General features: G+C 45.6%; 1 protein-coding gene across 2 annotated transcripts in view; it reads right to left on the reverse strand.

The window, feature by feature from the left end:
• THADA (THADA armadillo repeat containing) overlaps positions 1-21612 on the reverse strand; it is a 1178628-nt gene that overhangs the window by 1082226 nt on the left and 74790 nt on the right. For both annotated transcript variants that reach the window (XM_082249837.1, XM_082249838.1), the window contains exon 15: positions 10291-10414. In XM_082249837.1, the coding sequence (XP_082105963.1) occupies positions 10291-10414 (124 nt within the window). The remainder of the gene's footprint in view (positions 1-10290; positions 10415-21612) is intronic.

Here is a 21612-nt window from a genome sequence, read left to right on the forward strand (position 1 = left end):
AAACAAAATGTGAATTTAGAATTTTTTGTTTCTGGGGCCTCTAAGGCAATGGTCCGGACCAGTGATCAGCAGATTGCTGGTGCTATGCATGTCTTCTGTAGACCTGTCTGAGACCTGTCAGCATATCAGTGTGCGTATCTGTGTGCCTGTACATCGTATGGGTAAGCAGATACAATCTAACAGGAAGACTCAAACTACCACGGTGCTCCATAGCGCTGTGGTAGTTCATTGAAAACGACAAGCAGATAGTGGCAAAGGCTGTTGGGAGGACTGTGAATGAGTGACGCGGCCAGGAGGATGGAGCCCCGCTTTGCCACATTCTTTTTAAATTGTGACACTAGCTGTCAGAGCGGAGGATCAGGGAGGAGCAGGGGCTCCTTTAAAGTATCTCCAGACAAAAATAAAAAGATATAGTACATCTATTAAAAAAAAAAACAAATTTCCGCATGTTTTAGGGCACATTCAGATGGCAGGTTAGTGCGGTCCTCTGCAGAGCTGCGGACCGATGCGGATGCATGCGCCTCAGAGCTACGTGCAGGAAGCCCATGAAGTGGATGCACATGCAGTGCCGGCACAGACATAACTGCATGTCAATGTTTAACATACGGCAAGAGCAGGTGCATGGATCTGAACGCAACAGCTCCCGGTGTAGGATTGCACTAATCTGCTGTATAAATGAGCCCTTGGCTCTTTAAAGCCCATCTCTGGGCAAAATAGAAAGCCTAAATCTGCAGTCCATGTTTTAATAGGAAGTGTTTATGTCCCACATGCAATAATGTAGACATCTGAATAAGGACCCTGCCTCCTGTGCATGGAAGGGATCTGGACTGGAACATTCCCTGAACGAGTATATAGGTGAGTTAATGGGACATTCAGTCCTGGTTCATACAAGAGCGGCTTTGAAATTGCACTACTTCAGCGTGATTTCAAAGCCACAGATCATTGCTATTTGCACTCCCCATTTCATTGCGCTCTTCAACTTCAAAAGTCTTTGCAAGTCGCAATGAAATCGGAAAAAAAGTAGTGGATGAATTTTTATGAGTCAAAGCATTTTGAACGGTTCCCTTCTGAGCAATGGGGTGCCACTTGTCATGCGATGTGGAAGCGTTAAATTGCATGACAAAACACAACGTTGTGAACCAGGGTTTAGGCAGGATTTTTTTGTAGCTTTAAAAATGCTGCCAGTATAAAAAAAAAAATACTGGAGTAGCCAAAAATCAAGTGTGCTTCTCACTTCCAGTTTAGGCAGACAACACGGCACCTCTGAACTGAAAATCCAAACAGTTTTGTCAGCCTGCTGGACTACAGATCTCCAACTCTTTCCATCAAACAAGGCTGCTGCTTTGACTCCCAGGAGACTACCTACACAGTGGAGTTGATTTACTAATACTGGAGAGTGCAAAATCTGGTGCAGCTTCCAGGTTTTATTGTCAAAGCTTAACTGAACAAGCTAAAGTTGGAGGCGGATTTGCTACCATGTACAGCTGCACCAGATTTTCACTCTCCAGTTTTAGTGAATCATCCCCACTGTGTGTTCAAAAGGGCTTTTGTGAGATGTAGTTCTGGGGGCATACCTACATCAACTGAAACAGAGCTGCAAGCTACTGCATCTGCAAGAATTTTACAAACCTTTTAATGACATCACAGAGGAAAGGGGGCGGTGGTTAAAAGCAGTTTCTCATTGGAGGAACAAGGAAAAAAAATAGGAAAATAATGCTGGGACAGAGAAAGAGGTTTAGGGCCATGTTTTTGTAATGCCTGAAGATACCCTTTAAAGTGGTTGTAAAGTCTCAAGGTTTTTCACCTTAATGCAATCTAGGCATTGAGGTGAAAAACCTTCTGTGCTTCAGCAGCCCCCCCCCCCCTCTCTTTTTCTTACCTGAGCCCCATCAGATCCTGCGATATCCACCACACCCAAAAGCTCCTGCCACTGTCTCTCTCAGCATTGGGCAGATTGATAGCAACAGGAGCCAATGGCTCTCACTGCTGTCAATCAAATCCAGTGACACAGGAGCGAGGGGTGGGGCCAAGTCTCGCTGTCTGTGTCAATAGTCACAGCAACAGGACTTGGAAGCAAGCCCACATGGGTGCCCCCATGGAAAGCAGCTTTCTGTGGGGACACTCAATGAACGGGGAGGAGCCCCAGCAGAGCACCCTAGAAGAGGAGGATCGGGGCTGCTCTGTGCAAAACCCTTGCACAGAGAAGGTAAGTATAACATGTTTGCAAAGGTTCATTTTTTTTTTTAAATAAAAACAAACACTTTACCTCATCTTCCAAAACAATGCCAGTAAGGCTGCATTCACACTTGAGCGTAGCGTTTTCATGCATTTTTTTACCGTGATTTTTACCGCATTTTTTACGGCGTTTTTGGAGGCAGGCATTGAAATCTAACAAAAACGCTGGTAATCAGCCCAAAAAGAAGCTCATGTACTTTTTTCAGCTGCAGGCATTTTGCTTCAGGCTTTAAAACGCTCAGATGTGAACAGGGGCCATTTAAATGAATGGGGTTTTACTTGTTGGGCGTTTTGTAACTTTTTTTTTTATCGTTTTTGGAGCTGAAAAACGCTCAAAAACGCCAAGGTGTGAATGGAGCCTTAGTGTAAAATATTTACATACAATGTCGAATAAAATCATTTGTGAGGCAATTACATTATTTTTTGAGGATAGAAATAAAAGCTGCTTCTGCTTACATATATTTTCTTTTCTTTTTTCTTTTAAAGTGTAACCTCTGGGGCTGACATCCTGATTTTTGCTCCACAGCTAAACGAGTCACTGCCATAGAACAAGCTGGCATCTAGTGAAATCTGAATGCTCATTGCTGCGTCCAGCTGGTAACTGTAGCACAGCCCTCACCTTTTAAAAACAAGTCAGAACTTTTACCTCTTCATCCCGTTATAGGACCTCCAGATTTCACCCCGGGCTTGACAGATCCTAAGTTCAAAGCTTTTCTTCATACTAACCAATTTAGAGTCTGCCACTTTGCCCAGAGAACGGGAAGTTGGAAAAGGATTTAGATTGACATTTACTAATAAACAACAAGATCGTAAGTAGGCTTCAAGAATCGGGATATAAAGTTCTGACTCGATGGCTTAGGGTCACTACCTTCCTGCAAAGGATCTAACCCGCAGTCTCACCTCCATGTTGGCATTACCATCAAGATGATGGTACAATGCTACATTTTTTTCTGAACGTGTGCTCATATTCACCCCTTCTGGGATTCAATTTGGGATTTAATCTTCAAGTTGACTAATAGAAGCTTGAAGAAGAGGCCAGAAACTGGACTACTTCACTTAACTCTGCTCTCGCGGCGTAGATACAAGAGATCCATTATGATCCACTTTCTGAATGCAGAAAAAAATCTGCATCCCTCAAAAATGGAAATGATCAGACCCCCTCATCGGTGTGCCAGTGGATCGCTGTGGTGAATGAAATTACTAAAGAAATGGAAAAATGGATTTTTGTAAGATCTTACCGTAAAATCCTTTTCTCTTAAGCTCATTGACAGACGTAGTCTTCTTGATTCTCAAGAGCTGGGTTATGTTGTCTCCGCAGGAGTAGGACTAGGCAGAAAGACAAAACGTTCTGGCTCCACCTTAGGGGCAGTCCCTGAGGGTATATCCTCCCTCTCTCTGCTACAGGGAATCAGTTCTGTTCTAAAGCAGTAACAGAGAATTTAACCCAACCCAACTCAATGATAGAGGGGCGGGTACTACGTCTGTCAATGAGCTTAAGAGAAAAGGATTTTACGGTAAGATCTTACAAAAATCCATTTTTCTCTATCGCTCATTGACAGACGTAGTCTTCTTGATTCTCAAGAGCTGGGACATCCAGAAGCAGTGCCACAAATGAGGGGTGGGATTGACAAAAATCAAAATCCAATCTAGAAGGCCCAACCGGTGCCAAACTAGAAGTTTTAAAGGCTCATTATAAACAAAGAATGAGACTCAAATGAAAATTTCCAACGGAAAAAAACCCTCGAGGTAGACCACTGGTCTCCTCAAATGGCGGCCTGCAAAACCTTGCGGCCAAACGAGGCATCAGACGATGCCATTACATCAACTTTATAATGTTTTGTAAAGGTATGCACCGACGACCAGGTAGCCGCCTTGCACACCTGGACCACTGACGCCTGATGGCGAAAGGCCCATGACGCACTAAGTGCCCGAGTGGAGTGTGCCTTAACAGGGAACGGGGGCTCCCGACCCTTAAAAGAATAAGCCTGTACCACCGTCTGTCTGATCCATTTGGAAATGGTCGCGGCAGATGCAGGCAACCCCTTTTTGGGTCCATCCGGGATCACAAAAAGTGAATCCGTCTTGCGAAACGAGTCTGTCGTTTTCAAGTATACCCTGATCGCCCGGACCACATCCAAGGAGTGTAAAGCAAACTCCCGAGGATGACTGGGCTTAGGACACAGGGAAGGTAATACAATTTCTTCATTCAGATGAAATTCTGAAACCACTTTTGGTAGGAAGGATGGATTCGGACGAAGAACCACCTTATCTCTATGCACCACCAGATATGGGGAACGACAAGATAAAGCGGCCAGTTCTGACACCCTGCGTGCAGAAGTGATAGCCACCAAGAAGGCCACCTTCTGGGACAACGTAGGTAGAGGAATCTCCCTAATATCTTCAAAGGGAGGTTTCTGAAGAACCGACAATACTAAATTAAGATCCCAGGGTGGTAACGGCGCGCGCACTGGCGGAGCCAGATGTCGCACCCCCTGGATGAAATTCCGCACCAAGGAATGAGTAGCCAAAGGCTTCTGAAAGAAGATAGCTAATGCTGAGACCTGACCCTTGATAGTGCTCAAGGCCAGTTTCTGCTCAACCCCTTGTTGCAGAAAGGCTAATATTCGGCTAACCGAATAAGTCCGTGGACGGAACCCCAGAGGTTCACACCATGCAATGTAGGACTTCCATGTACGATGATAAGTCTTTCTGGAAGTCGCTTTCCTTGCTTCAACTAGAGTAGGAATAACTGAAGCTGACAAACCTTTGTCCTTCAGCACCTGGGTTTCAATAGCCAGGCCGTTAAAGCCAGCGATCGTAAAGCAGGATGGAAGATCGGTCCCTGAGACAGTAGGTCCTCCCTGAGAGGAAGTCTCCACGGGACGTCCGCCACCAGTCTGACCACGTCAGCGTACCAAGCTCGACGAGGCCAGTCCGGAGCTACCAGGATTACTGGAATTCCTTCCTCCTCTATCCTGCGAAGAAGTCTTGGCAGTAACCCGAGAGGAGGGAAGGCATACATTAGCTGGTATTGCCCCCACGGGGCGATCAATGCGTCTGCGGTCTCTGCTAGAGGATCGCGGGAGCGAGCCACGAATCTCTGTACTTTCCTGTTGAATCGTGATGCCAACAGATCCACATCCGGGGTGCCCCACCGTAGGCACAACTGGTGAAAAACTTCTGGATGGAGGGACCATTCCCCCTGATCCAGAGTCTGACGGCTGAGATAATCTGCCTGCCAATTCTCCACCCCCGGAATAAACACCGCAGAGATAGCTGGAACAAATCGTTCCGCCCAGCGAAGAATGCAAGCCACTTCTTTGGCCGCTCGGGCACTCTTGGTGCCCCCCTGGTGATTGACATAAGCCACGGCCGTGGCATTGTCCGACTGGATCCGAACCGGGCTGCCCTGGAGCTGCTCGGTCCAGTGAATCAGACAAAGTTTGATCGCTCTCAGTTCCAATACATTTATCGGCAACCTGGATTCTTCCAGGGACCAAAGTCCCTGGACAGATAACTGACCGAGAATTCCTCCCCATCCGGATAGACTGGCATCCGTGGTCACTATTGTCCAATATATTGGCAGAAATTACTTTCCCTGGCTGAGCATCGGAGACCGAAGCCACCAGACCAGAGACTCTCTGGTCTGTTTGCTCAATCTGATCTGATTGTCCAGGGATTCCGGATTCCGATTCCATCTGAGAAGAATCTCTTGCTGAAGAATTCGGGTATGGGACTGGGCAAATGGGACTGCTTCGAAGGAAGCCACCATCAATCCCAGAACCCTCATGCAAGTTCGAAGAGAAGACCAGCTGTTGGATAGTAACAACTGGACTGCTGATTGAATCTTCCAGAGTTTCCCTACCGGAAGAAAAACTCTAGACCTGACTGTGTCTAGAATTAGACCCAGATATTCGAGCCTCTGGGTGGGAACCAGAAATGACTTTTGCTGGTTCACCAGCCACCCGAATTCCTGTAAAGAAATTATAGTAATTTCTATGTTTCGTAGCAGGGTCTGAGGAGACTGTGCATGAAGCAGAAGATCGTCTAGGTAACCAAGAATCGATATGCCTCTTTGGCGCAGTAGTGCCAACATTGGGGCCAACACCTTCGTGAAGACCCGAGGAGCCGTGGCGAGACCGAAAGGTAACGCCACAAACTGATAGTGGTTCTCTTCTACGGAAAAGCGTAGAAACCGCTGATGTCCTGCGAAAATGGGAATGTGAAGATAGGCGTCCTTGATGTCTATGGACGCTAGGACATCCCCTGGATGCAGGAAGGCTGCTACTGTGCGAATGGACTCTATTCTGAATTTTCTTATGTTGACAAAAGAATTGAGTGCCCTTAAGTCCAGAATTGGACGCACTTTGCCCTCTTTCCTGGGTATTGTAAATAGGTTTGAATAAAACCCCTGAAAACGTTCTGTCCAAGGAACGTGGACTACCACTCCTTGTTGTAGTAAATCCGTGACTGCTCTCCGCAGATCTTCTAAACGATCCGGGATAGTCGAATATTGGAAGGGAAGAATCGCGCCGGTGGGAGAGATCGAAACTCGATCTTGTACCCTGACCTTATGACTTCGCAAACCCACTTGTCCGGGATTCTGGAAAGCCATGGATCCGGGAACCGACGAAGACGTCCCCCCACCCCAGTTATGGGTGGGGGCGCACCTTCAGGCTTTGGACGATTTATCTTCAGGTCTGGAGGGGGCGGGCTTTTTCTTGCCCGACCAACGTCCCCTGAAGCCTCCTGAAGGAGCTTTGGAGGACTTAATTTTTTCACCCGCGGGACGAAAAAACCTCTTGTGAGCAGAAAAAGAAGGCCCTCGTTTTTGACGAGTTCCTTTACCTTTAACATTTTGCGGTAAAAAGGTGCTCTTTCCACCCGTGAGATCCTTAATGATCTCATCTAAGTTGGCTCCAAATAGACGCTCTCCTAAAAAGGGGATATTAGCCAATGCTTTTTTAGAACCTTGGTCGGCTAACCAACCTTTTAGCCACAGTGTACACCTGAGAACCACCGCTGAGACTGATGCTCGCGCCAATAATGGAGTGGCGTCTAACGCCGCATCACATACAAACTGTAACCCCTGTATCATTTGTTCCAACAAATCTGATACCGCCTGAGGGACCTCTTCTAAGTCCCGGCGTAACCACTTGGTCCATTCAGTTACAGCCTGCGAAACCAGCCCAATAGCAATTATTGGTCTGAAAGCTGATCCAATCAAGGTAAACATGGTGCGAGACATAGCTTCTATCTTGCGATCCACTGGATCTTTAAAAGACGGAGCGTCTTCTAGAGGAATAACCGTGGCTTTATTCAATCTAGCAATTGGTGAATCCACCACAGGTGGTTCTGTCCATTTCTTAATGAGGGTTTCCTCAAACGGATAACGCCTGTTAATGCGTTTAGAAATAGTAAAAGTGCGTTTTGGCAGACTCCATTCTTCTTTGATTGGATTGCCAAAACATTTGGGCAATGGAAAAACCTTCGCCACTTTGATGCGTTTTTTAGTCCCAAAAGGGATTTCAGTTTCAGCTATTTCCGACGGAATACCCTGTAATCTTAAGGTTTCTTGAACAGATACAATGAGTGCGTTTACCAACGCCTCCTCTTGGCTATGGCTGATGCCGAAACATCCTCCTCACTGTCTGAAGAGACAGCACCCGAGACACCAATCCCAGATGAAGTACCTGCAACTGCAGAAATAGGCTCAGAGTCTGAATCCGAGGTTTCAGATAATAAGGGGTTAGGCGGGGGTCGCTTTCTTGCGCCCTGTCCCTGACAAGCCACTTCCACCCGGGACACAAAAGTTTCCATAATAGCTGACAATGATTCAATCGTCAGTGGGGTGCTGGAGGATCCTGCAGACCCCTCGAGGGGATCCGGAGGAGATACACGAGTGGCAGGGTCCATGTTAACTCAGGACACCTCTGCCAGAAAAAATAAAAAAAACCTTTTTTTTTTTTTTTTTCTATGTGTCTCCCCCTAGCGCAATAGCGCCCCTCAGAGTACCTGCTTCTCGATCCCCAGAGAGAGAGAGAGGGACCCCCAAGGCTCACCAACCGATGCAGTGAAGTTTCAAACCAACTGCAGTCAGCGTCTGTCTTTTACAGACTGGAAGGAGCTGTTGCTTTTTCCCGGGTAGAAGGACGTGGCTCCGCCCCCTGTGTACGCCTTCCGGCGTTCCCAGCTCTCCACGAGGTAGCTGGGCTCATGAAACATGGCCGCCCCCATACAAGAGACATTAGACTCCAAAAACATGGCAGCCGGCGTGACCTGAGGACATACATACACCTGGTCTACGGCAAAATGGCGGCGGACCGCCGAGATCGTTTTTCCCAGCACATCCACCTGCATCTCTGCTAAGTGGCGATTTATTGATCTACAGGAGATACACTACAAATAAGGTAGGATTATACCTCCTATGTCTGCTGTAATGCTACAGTCTGCTGGGTAGAGTGTTAGCTCTCAAACCAAGTCCACTTCCCACAAACACATACTGTATTTACAAGGGGGACTTTTTAGTGTCAGATATCTACTGACCATGTATGGAGGGGCCCATAATTCATACTGCCTCATAACGAGGAAAAAAGGGAACGTTTACTCACCATACCGAACCGACAGGCACCCTCTCTTCACAATACCCTCTCCACCGGGGTGGGGGGTTGTGGACCACTCCGGACGCCTCGACTCTCTGGTTCCTGGCGTCCAAGCGAGACTTTTAACTCGCAAGGTCAGTCCCTCCACTGGGACTCCGTCGCGGCCGACCGAGCGCGGAGCTCTGGTCTGCACGCGCTCGTAGGCAGAAACCGGGGTGACCACTGGATCTCAACATCCAGCCCGTCGCCCGGCCCCGCATACTTACTTGAATGTGTCGCGGCCGACCAAGCGCAATGCAATGGTCTGCGCGTGCTCGTAGGCCGGCTGGGGTGACCACTAGTGTCGCTCAGTCCGGCGTTTTTGCTTGAAGATCTCACAGGAAAAAAACACTGGAGAAAAACTACCTAAAAAAATATTTTTTCTAAAGAAAAATCTTGCCAGGACCAAAAAGATCCCAGCAAGGAACTTAGGTCCTTACTCCTGACTAGACAGAAAAAAACTGATTCCCTGTAGCAGAGAGAGGGAGGATATACCCTCAGGGACTGCCCCTAAGGTGGAGCCAGAACGTTTTGTCTTTCTGCCTAGTCCCACTCCTGCGGAGACAACATAACCCAGCTCTTGAGAATCAAGAAGACTACGTCTGTCAATGAGCGATAGAGAAAATTTAACGGCAGCAGAAAGAGGAGCAGTACTGCAAAACATGGTATTATCGGCACAAATTCCAATACTCCAGTGACTACAGCACCCATGTGTCCTCTTCGCTTTCTTAGCAAATTCAGTCTAAGATCGAACGTAAATAGAGATGTTAGAGTTGATTGAGTGGCTTGTGGCGTGCTTGCCTGGCTTATGGAATCCGGCAGTACTAGCACATTCACCACCCCCTTCTTTCTTATCAACTAACCTTTACACCTATATAGCAGGATATGCAACTATGTGTCAGTTGGCAGTAGCCCGCGGCAACATAGAGCACTATTGTATCGTGGAGTTTTTGTTCTAGTTGTTTTCTTTTGTTATAGTTCTGTTTTGGGAACACTGAAAAAGTACATGCATAGAAGGTAACTTATTTTCATATTTTCATAGCATACAGCCACAATACAATTTTGTATTACAGGGGTTTTCCCAGATAAGTGGCTATCTTTGGTTCACCAGTCAACCTCCTATTACATCCAGAATAAGCTTTATCCACATTTGTTGTTTTGTAGCTTCTATTTACTGTGATTCATCCTACTTTATAAGCATTGTGATAACTAATGTACCTCTGAGGTGTGTATTTTACTTTTTGTAAAATGTGTTGTCTTGCTGAAGTACACAATAAAAATGTAACTTTAAAAAAAAAAAAAAAAAAAAAACACAAAGTCAGCAATGCCAGTTGCCATATTTCTATCCTCATTAATGCAATTTGTACCAAAAATATAGGGGAGGGCGGTGGGGGATTCTGGCACAACTGCTCACCTTGAACATTAGGGAAGATCTCTGCAATGGATCCTAAAATTGTCAAGGCTGAAAACCTTGTAGGATGTGATGAACCAGGAAAGAGTGACTCAAAAAGATAACTCGTTATAGATGACATGAATTCCTGGAAAACAAGAAAGGCAAAAAATTCCTCTGTTAGTACACTGGAGTGTGGGAAAGAACATACAGATACCGATAAGCAGATAGCTAACAAGTTCCCAAACATTGCATACCACACCAGAACCTGACAACACTCATACACAAAATAACATGCAAATTTCTTACCAACTGCACCCTTTGCATCTCCAAGATAGACAATGATTGTGATAAGGAGGTTGACTTGAGCATTGTATACACAGACCAATTTTTGTTTTTGTTCAACCAGCGGGTTGAGTGAAAAAAAAAAAAACCTGACAGATCCTCAAATCCACACAAGCAATGCTGATAAAGGGATCTCTCCTTCTGCACTATTGTATTCTGACAGCACCCCTTTAAGAATACACAGATCAGCACTGCAGCAAATGGCTGCAAGCACTGATCGTACGCTGTTTTCCAGCATGACCGTTCCATAGAAGCCGGTCATTAGACTGGCCTCTGTAGAACAGACAGGGGTACACACCTACCCAAATTCATCCAGTTCCTGCTGAAATGGGCGATTTTTGGTGCATGTATACCCAGCTTTACATGCATGCTTGGGAATCGCGTATCATGCAACATGTTTTATTGATTAGTGAAAAGCAATTAAAGGATAGGTTCACCTTCAGTAACAGGTTACATGTTTCACCCATTTTTAGAGTGGAACATGTAACAGGTTCCAGCCCCTGCAGCCACTCAGGGATCCGCTACCTGTGTGTGACAGCAGTACAGGGAGAAGTGCCCTTGACTAGCTGTCACATTTTGAAAAGAGAGCAGCCATGAGGGGATCCTCTACCACAGGAGTTCCCAAACTGTGGGTCGGGACCCACTGGTGGGTCGCGAGCTGCGTTTGAGTGGGTCGCGCTGAGCCGGAAATCACTTAGAGCGGGCCCGCTTAAATTGTGCTGTGCGAACCCGTGCAAATTACAGAGAGCCAGAGCAGTCAAATTGCGATGGATTCAGGACCCCGCCCACGCAGTTTACAGAGGCTGGTCTGCATTTCATTTGTGGGGGATACTTACATCAGTGAGTACGTATGTGGGATATTATGTAGGATATGTTCATGGGGTGCAGAGCCAGCTCCTCGGTCCTGCTGGCAGGAGCGGTGGTGGCTAGACTGGCGGCGGGAGATGGCAGCCTCGGTGTCATAGGAGGACCAGGTGGCCTGGCGGTGTCAGGAGTTCATGGCAGCTTCTATTTTTAATTTAACATCCCCTCCCTTTAATATATGCATTATTTTTATTATTTGCATTTATATAGCGCCAACAAATTCTGTAGCGCTTTACAATATTCAATTACAAGCAAGTGGGTCATGAAAAATAAGTGTATTCAGAAGTGGGTCTCGGCCCAAAAAAGTTTGGGAAGCCCTGCTCTACCACACAGGCACGTCATTCATTCACAGAGTTCTGCAAATGAAAGAACTACAAGTACCGATATCCTTAGCCGCTGTGAGCTTGTAGTTTTCAATGAACTACCACGGCGCTGTTGAGCACTCGGATAGTTTATTCATTCTTTCAGTCAGTGTGGAACTGCTTGGTCGTACAATGTACAGGAAGACAGCTTACACTGGCAGGCTGCAGGAGTCCTGCATGGCATGATCGCTGGTGCAATGATTTCGAGGCTCGTAAAAAAAAAAATTCAAGTTAGACTTACCGGTAACTTGTTTTCCAATAGTCTTTCAGGACAGCACCTTAGAGAGATGGCTCCTCCCTCTCCTCATCAGGAAACACCCCATCCACCAGATTTTAAAAGGAGGCTTCTCCCACCATTCATCAGTTTGTAGAAGAGTACCTCCGGCCCATGCTGGAACACATAAACAGATATGGTTAATCACAGCAATACATTTTATACAATAGGGCGGGATCCTCCTGCTGTCCTGAAAGACTATTGGAAAACAAGTTACCGGTAAGTCTAACTTGAATTTTCCCTAAAACGTCTTTCAGGACAGCACCTTAGAGAGGATTATCGAGACTTACTCAATTTAGGGAGGGACCACAGCTTGCAGGACCTTTCTGCCAAAAGCCTGATCTTCAGCTGCCAAAAGGTCCAACCTATAGTGTCTTGCAAATGTAAAGTAGCTTGACCACGTAGCCGCTTTGCAGATTTGATCTGGAGTGGCACCAGCTTTCTCTGCCCATGTAGTGGCTAACGCTCTAGTAGAGTGAGCTCTGATCCCCTGCGGGGGAGACAATTTCATTTGGGAGTAAGCCTCTGAAATAGCGGATCTGAGCCATCTGGCTATTGATCCTTTTGATGCCTGGCGACCTTTTTTGTTGCCAGAGAAAAGAACAAAAAGAGAGTTTGATGATCTAAACTCTTTAGTAACCTCCAAGTAGTGTATAAGAACCCTTCTTACATCTAGGTAGTGAAAGCTTTCTTCCTCATCTCCTGATGGATTAGGGCAGAAGGTAGGTAACACAATTTCTTGTGAGCGGTTTCTCGTTGAAGCTACTTTTGGGAGAAAACCTGGATCCGTCTTGAGAATTATCCTGTCTGGATATATGGACAAGAAAGGTTCGATAGCTGATAAAGCATGTAATTCACTGATTCTTCTTGCTGATGTTATTGCCACCAAGAAGACCGTCTTGAGGGTAAGGTTTTTTAGTGTAACCGTTTCTAGTGGTTCAAAAGGTTCCTTTGTGAAGGCCTGAAGGACCACCGACAAGTCCCATTTGGGGAAGCTTCTGACAGGCACTGGTCTGGAGCGGGTAAGGGCCCTGAAGAATCTGATGATTAAAGATTCTGAAGAAATGGGCCTTTCCAAGAATACCCCCAGGGCTGTAACTTGTACCTTGAGGGTACTTACTGCCAAACCTTTTCCTGCGCCCTCCTGTAGGAACTCCAAAATTGAAGTAATACTGTTCAATTTTTGATCTTTCGATTCACACCAGGTATTATATGTCTTCCAAACTTTTGCATATATATTCCTTGTGACTTTTTTCCTACTGGAAAGTAGAGTAGCAATTAATGCGTCTGAAAATCCTTTCCTTTTCAGCAGTTGCTCCTCAGATACCAGGCGGTGAGCTTTAGCTTTTCCACTTCTGGATGATAGACTGGACCTTGAAGCAGTAGGTCTTGACGAAGAGGGAGCTGAAAAGCAGGTTTGACTGATAGTTGAAGGACAGTCGAAAACCAAACCCTTTTGGGCCAATAAGGTGTGATCAGGATCACTGAGGCTCTTTCCATTTGGATTTTTCTCAATACCAACGGAATGAGCTGGAAGGGGGGGAAGGCATACCCCAACCTGAACCTCCAGGGATGTGCCAGGGAATCTACTCCCAGAGAGTTGTCGTTTCTGTGGAGTGAGAAGTAAAGTGGAAGTTTTGCGTTTTCTTTCGTTGCAAACAGATCCACCTCTGGCTTTCCCCAAGTCTTGGTTATCAACATAAAGACTTCTGGGTTCAAGCTCCATTCTGCTTCTCGGATCTTCTGCCTGCTTAAATAATCCGCCACACTGTTTAGTGTACCTTTTAGGTGGATTGCTGACAAGGAAAGTAACTGCCTTTCCGCCCATTGCAGAATTTCCGTTGCCAAAAGCTGTAGGGTTTTGCTTCTTGTGCCCCCTTGCTTGTTTAGATATGCCACTGTAGTGGCGTTGTCTGAAAGGGCTTGAACATGAGTCCCCTGAAGATTTTGAGAGAAGGCAGTTAGGGCTAGGCCGACTGCCTTTAATTCCTTCCAATTTGAGGATTTTCTTGTCTCGGTCTGAGATCAAACCCCCTGTGCCAGGTTTTGGTTCCAGTGGGCTCCCCACCCCCAACTGCTGGCATCCGTTGTTAACCTCTGGTCTGCCGGGAAGGACCAGGCCAAACCCTGAGACAAGGTTATCCGATTTCTCCACCACCAAAGGGACCTCTTGACCTTGGTGGGGATTTTTACCTTTAAGTCCAAAGTCTCTGGATTGTGATCCCAGATTCTGAGGAGGAAGTATTGGAGTGGTCGAAAATGCAGCCTTGCCCATTGGACAGCTGGAATTGATGCAGTCAGGTTTCCAAGGACTGACATGATCTCTCTGATCGACCACCACTGATTTGTTTGTAGCCTTGCTACCAAATTCTGTATTTTGACCTGTTTGTCTTCTGGTAGGAAGATTCTTTGTTCCACAGAGCATAACTGAAACCCTAGGAACTGAACCCGCTGAGCCGGTGTGAGATTCGATTTCTTGATGTTCACTATCCATCCCAGAGCTTCTAGATGACCTCTTGCCTTGTGCAGGTCCTCTTGAAGTTTTTCCTTTGACGGGGCAAAGAAAAGCAGGTCGTCCAGGTAAGGCACCACAGAGATTCCCTGAAGGCGGAGGGGAGCTAGACACTCTGCCATTACCTTCGTAAAAATACGAGGGGAGGATGATAGCCCGAAAGGGAGTGCTTTGAATTGGATATGGAGCATTTCCTTTCCCAGATTTACTGCCAACCTTAGGAATCTCTGTGAGCGAGGGGCAATAGGGATATGTAGGTAAGCATCCCTTAAGTCGATTGATGCCATGAAGCATCCTTTTGTTAACAGGGTTCTGACTGTAAGAATTGAATCCATTCGAAACTTTTTGTACAGAACTGACCTGTTTAATGGTTTCAGATTCAGTATAAGACGAAAATCCCCCGATGGTTTCTTTATCAAAAATATGTGGGAATAAAATCCCTGATGTTGTTCCTCCACTGGAACTGGACAGACAACTCCCTGTCGCCTCAGGTCCTTTAACAGGTCCATCATAGCCAGGGCTTTTTCTGCATCTCTTGGGAGGTTTGTGACAAAGAACCTTTCGGGTGGCGTCTCTGAAAACTCTATGTTGTAGCCTTGGGACAGCATATCCAGAATGTATTGATTTTCTGTTATGGCTGCCCAATAGGGGAGGAATTCCCTCAATCTTCCTCCCACCGGCAATGTCTTGTCATTGTGTTTTGTTGGTTGACACAGGAGGATGGAAGAGAACACCTCCTTTCCCTTTGGGTTTTTGTGTCGACCAGTTTCTTCTCTTCTCCTGGGGTCTGCTATTTTGCTGAGCTTTTTGAGGTCGAAAAAGCTTCTTTGCTGCCTGTTTCTTCTTCACAGGAAAAGACTTCTTTTTGTCTGCTGTTCTATCTAGAACAGAGTCTAGCCCAGGCCCGAATAGTAGATCCCCTTGAAAAGGAAGTCCACACAGCTTATTTTTAGAAGCTGTATCTCCAGGCCATGTCTTTAACCAAAGAGCCCTTCTGGCTGAGTTGGATAAAGCTGCAGATCTTGCTGTCATCTTCACTGACTCTGCTGAAGCGTCAGCAATGAAGGCTATGGCCGTGGAGAGCGTGGAAAAGGAATCCAAAATTTCCTGTTTAGGTGAGTCTGCTGTGATGTGTGCTTTTAGCTGGCTAAGCCAGTATTCCAGATTCCTGGACACACAGGTTACTGCCATGGCAGGTTTCAGACTCCCCATGATGGATTGCCAGGATCTCTTAAGTTGCTGGTCCATCTTCTTATCCATGGGATCCCTCAGGATTCCCATGTCTTCAAATGCTAGGTCTGTTGACCTAGAAACCTGGGAGAAGGCTGCATCAATCTTTGGCATCTTATTCCAGGGAGCTCCTGGGTCTTCATCAAAAGGAAATCGCCTTTTAAAGGCTTTAGGGAAGAAGGTTTTCTTTTCCGGATCAGACCACTCATGTTTTATTGCATCTGAGATGGTCTGATGCACTGGGAAGATACGGCCCTTAGGCTCTTCCAAGCCTGCATACATTTTGTCATGTAGGGACAGTTCCTTCTTTTCCTCCTCTAGACCCAGGGTGATGTAAACTGCCCTCAGGAGACCATCCACTTGCTCTAAGGATAGTTTGTATTTAGTGGGCCTGCTTTGTGCCCCTCCCTCCTCTTCTTCCTCTGAATCCTCCTTGGAATGTGAGGGGGAATTATCTCCTTGGGTGGAAGGAACCCCTTCTGTCCCCACCGAAGGAACCAATTGTGAACCCTGAGAGGACAGTGAGGCTGATGGCTGACTCAGGGCAGGGTCCTGTAGGGATGACCGAAAAGATTGGATGGTAGCATCCAATTCCTTCCTCACAGATGCGACTAAATCGCCACAAACTGCAGATGCTTCTTCCTTTACTAGTGCATCAATACATCCCTGGCAAAGTGTCTTTTTCCAACTTTCCGACAACTTTGCTTTGCATGAAGGACACTTTCTCTTGAAAACAGTTTCAGAGCTTTTAGCCTGGAAGACATGAATGGGAAAACATACACATGCTTCTTAAAAGTCAGCCTGATTCTCAGGGCCACCAAAGGTGCACAGAAAGACATTTAAAGGAAGTCCCATGTGCCCTGACAGGCCCCCAGCCACCGGGGGGAAAGTAAAAGGGATGGAGAGAGACCCCACAGTAAGATAGGCCATATAAAGACACCCCTTACCTGGGCCTTACTGGTGCCTGTGCCTGTCCCACTCGCTGAAGAAGCTTCCATCGCTTGGCAGCGGTATCACCCGTGGCTTCGGTACCGGTTCCGGAGACCAAAGCGCACCTGCACTGGACCGGATCCGGAATAAGGCACCAGCTTGCTCCTCCCTTCTTCCTCTGCGTCCGGCGGAAATGACGCCATACGCCCCCTGCAGAACGCTGCCCTTTCCGGAACCTCACTTCCGGTCCGGACGAGCGTCACTCGATCCGGAGAAATGGCGGCAAATTTGAAAAAAAAAGGCGGCGGAAACCTAAGAAAAAACATTCCGCTCCTCCAAGATGCCTTCCCAGGGCTGTGCTCTGCGGGGTCTTGACTCAGCCTAGAGCACTGAAGAGAAAGAAGGAGCCCATGCACTGCAGTCGGTCGCGTGAATGGGAGAAGCAATCGTCTCCAAAAAGGGTAGGTGGACGTAGGAAGCCCGGTCTCTCAGGATAGCACCTTAAGAGCCCAGCTCCCCACAGAGGTGTTCCTCGGCCGGAGGAAACACAAAAACTGATGAATGGTGGGAGAAGCCTCCTTTTAAAATCTGGTGGATGGGGTGTTTCCTGATGAGGAGAGGGAGGAGCCATCTCTCTAAGGTGCTGTCCTGAAAGACGTTTTAGGGAAAATTGTAAATGCACATTTTTCCGCTGCAATGTCGCAGTCCTGCTAAAAATCGCAGATTTCCGGCATTACAAATAAAGAAAAAAAAAACCCACAATAAAAATTACATAAATCTTTCCTGTAGTTAGTAAACGCAATAACTTTTGCGCAAACCAATCAAAATAAGCTTATTGCGATTTACCAAAAATATGTAGCAGAAAACCAATTTATCTAAAATGTTCAAAAATTTTGATATTTTTTATTTTTTTTTTTTTAAATGTTATATAGCAGAATGTAAAAAATATTGTTTTTTTTCTTCCCCAGAGTTGTCTCAAATTTTTTTGTTTATAGCGCAAAAAAACTGGATTTTTGACTTACCGTAAAATCCTTTTCTCTTAAGTTCATTGACGGACGCAGTTCTCTCTGATTCATATCAGTACAGAACCCATACTGAAATGAATCAGAGAAAACTGCGTCCATCAATGAACGATAGAGAAATAAAAATTACACAGGTGATCAAATACCACCAAAAGAAAGCTCTATTTGTGGGGGAAAAAAAAAGGACATTAATTTTATTTAGGTACAGTGTCGCCCGAACGTGCAATTGTCCGTTAAGGTAACGCAGTGCCGAATCGCAATCAATGGCCTGGTCATTAAGGGGGCAAATCCTTCCAGTCCAGAAGCGGTTAAAGCCTAACTCCAGGAAACAAACATTCTCCCTAGCAGTAAGGCTGTGTCCGTACTGCAAGAGTTAATTGCTTGTTTAGTCTAGTGGGACTGTAGTGGGATCTCACTTTCACTTACCCAATCCACTGCTCCCCTAGCAGATGGCGCTCCCCCATGCTCTGGCAGTGGACTGCCAGAACTAGAGGCTGCAGGAACCGGTCTATCAGCAAAGAAAGGTCTGCGGGAGTGGAGGACCAGGAAAATAAAACTTCTTTTCTAAATCCCTAAACAGAAAAGAGCAGTAAACCCTTGCAGTGCAAGCACAGCCCCACTGCACCAGATACTTTTTAGGTTTCTTGGAAATCAGCTTTAAAGACGAACTCCAGTTATGGATATTTTAGAGAGTTACATTGGTCTGTCTTGGATGAATGTAACTGTATATACCAGAGACCCAATGGGACACAGGTGGCAAAAAAACTGACAGGGGTTATCATTCTTACTCAAAAAAGTATTGGTTTTAACTCTATTTTAACACGTGTTTCTACATTATTTTTCATAAAGAACTGAACATGCAAACTCTACCCAGATAACGGTCATTAAGGAGCCTGCAGAAGGAAATGTAAGACATTCATATTTGGCTTCATAATGACTGCTGCAGGAGGAAGAACCAAACATTGGAGGAAAGATTTATGCCCCGTACACACGCATCGATTATTGGCCGGGAATTTTCGGGCCAACGTCCGATCGGCCGATTTTCGGCTTGTTAGTATGATGCTTCCGACAACCGACTCCGACTTTTCGGCCGAAAAAAATCTGGTGTGCAGGCTATAAAATGTTTGTTGGCCGTCAACAGAACGGACGATTTTCCGTCAGTCAGTACAGATTTCGGCAGACAAAAATCTGATGAGCAAGTCTGGGCATGCTCAGAGAAGAAAAAACACACGGAAAGTAAACCATCACATGACATCACTTCTGAAGTAGATTTTTGTTGGCCAAGAAAATGTGTGTGCAGTCTAGGCACATTCCAACCAACACAACACCACTCTGGACAAAAGTCGGACGATCGGTGGGCCGATAATCGTTGCGTGTGTACGAGGCATTAGCCTCCAATATCTTTAGGGGATGTATGAAGCTGGTGACCCATTCAGTTCAGAAGCATAACAGTTTTTGGGTGAATGTGACGTTCAAATTTTTTACCAGATGGTTTTACTGGGATCTCTTTCACATCTCTGTTGAATTCCTTGAATCACTGGCCACTGCATTAGGGACACACACATGCCTGTATCATCAGCAGAGAAGTGGACGGCGTCAGCAGAGCAAAGGATGGTGTCAGTAGTTTTTTTATTATTTTTTACAGCTTTCTTTTTTAATTATTTTTTAGAAATAAAAATTTTTTTTTTTTTACAATTTTTTTTTTTAGGAGCCCAGTTGGGCAGCTTTGGTGAATTATCAAGTGTCTAAACCAGGCATGTCCAACCTGCGGCCCAGAACCGCAAGCAATGTGGCCCACTGCCCCCTGACAATTTTTTATTTTTTTTTGCTCGGGAGGAAGGAAGTTGAAGTCGAGGGGCACGGCAACAGAGGCTGCCTCGGAGGGGATCATCCACTAGTTGTGTTAAATTAGTGCTGGGAGGGGCGCGGCAGCACGGGAGGGCGTGGTGGCATTTTATTACTTATATACCTTAACTATAGTATATATTTTATATGCGGCCCGAGAAAATTTCTCTACACTCAATGTGGCCCAGGGAAGCCAAAAGGTTGGACACCCATGGTCTAAACAGACCCCTGATGTCTCACATTTGATCGGATTCCCCAGTCCCTTTCTCTGCAGCCTGAGCTGCACTGGACAGTGAACGAATGGGAAGTGTTCTGTTATGAGCGGCTTCTTGTTTGATCCAAACTGTAGCATAGTAAACATAGTTTACTATGCTGCAGTGAAGAATGAACACAGGAGCAAATTGATAAAGATCACTTACTGTGTTCATTCAGAAAAGGACGGGGTCAGTAAATTAAATATTTACTAGCCCCTTATCCCCACTCTCCATCTTGAAACATCCCCCGTAGCAGCCAGTGGGAGAGAAGAGAAGCGGTCAGCCCTGAAGGAAGGAGACAGGGGGCACCAGGAAGCAGGGGGAATCGGCACCACATGGGGTAATTAGGGTGTGCCCAGGTAGATCTGGCACACTCTGTGTGCACACCTATGCATCCATTACACATAATATATATTTTACTTGCATGACTGGTACTGGTGTGACTCTAGCTCCCTGGGGGTGACTTTCTGTCCCTCCAAGCCACCCCCCCCCCTTTTTTTTCGCTCCCTCTCTCGCTTCGTTTTTTGCTCTCCTTTGCTTTTCTTCGACTTCTACTTATTTACTGAAAAGATGGCATGCACAGACCTTAGTTGGATACCTCATACCTGACTTCCCTCCATTAATCTGTATATTCTTCTGGAAGTTAGAGCGCTTTTCCCCTGAAGAAAGATTGATTCCAGCATTGATTCCGACTAGAGAGTTCTTTACACTTTTGTACAATTGCTATGCCATCTACGTTGCTATTTTTTCTTTATTTTTATTTCCCACAGTATATACTGGTTGTATTTATAAAGCTTTATACTGACTCTATGTTATGCGAAGGTAACATTTTATTGTATCTGTCGCACACCTTTAAATAGAAAATGTAAAGCTAACTGTAATCCTTCATGATAAAAATACAAGTTGGGATAATACGTGTAATAACATAAGAATTATGGAATACACTATACAGAGAAGATCAAGCAATGCATTCTAATATACAAATACAGCGCCACCTACCAGCCAACTCTGGTAGTACACACTATGCCCTATCACAGGGATCCAACAGGTACAAATAAAACCGTTCAACAAAACTACTGAGACCAAAGCAAAAAGTCTAGAGACTAACGTCTTTGCTACCATATTTTAATTGATGCAAGCTTTCAAAAACAATATTAAGGGCCCATTTACACAACAACGCACATAAAAACCTGCCTGCAGGTGCACTGCGCTTTGTGCATTTTTATGTGACTGAAGCCGAATACATAGAGCAATAAAAAGCAACTATTCTCTTCCTGACTTACATAAATGATAATGGCTTTCACAAAAAAGGATAAAAAAAGACTATAAGGCCCTGTTCATACACACTGCAGTGACCTCCGTTTTACTGTGCTGGATGAAAGGTCACCACAAGGACACATAGAAAACAAGAGTTTTCTGTGACCTATTAATGCTACAATGCTGGTGTCGTGTGCAGTGCGATGCATTGGATTAAAATGCTACAATTAGACCTCGAGCACACCAGATAACCTAAAACCGCCAGAAATGCTTGCAGGAAAAACAGTTCAAAATGTGCGTTTTTATCTAGCATTTATGCTAATTTTGAGCCTTAGCGCTTACAAGTTTTTTTTTTTTTTTTTTTTTTTTTTAACCACACACTACCCTCCACTCATTTTTCAATCCCAAATGATCACAATGCATTGCAAAACATTTCCATATACTTTTTATT

Source organism: Pelophylax lessonae (genome assembly GCF_965119305.1).
Source record: "Pelophylax lessonae genome assembly, chromosome: 3".
Taxonomy (NCBI): Eukaryota; Metazoa; Chordata; class Amphibia; order Anura; family Ranidae; genus Pelophylax; species Pelophylax lessonae.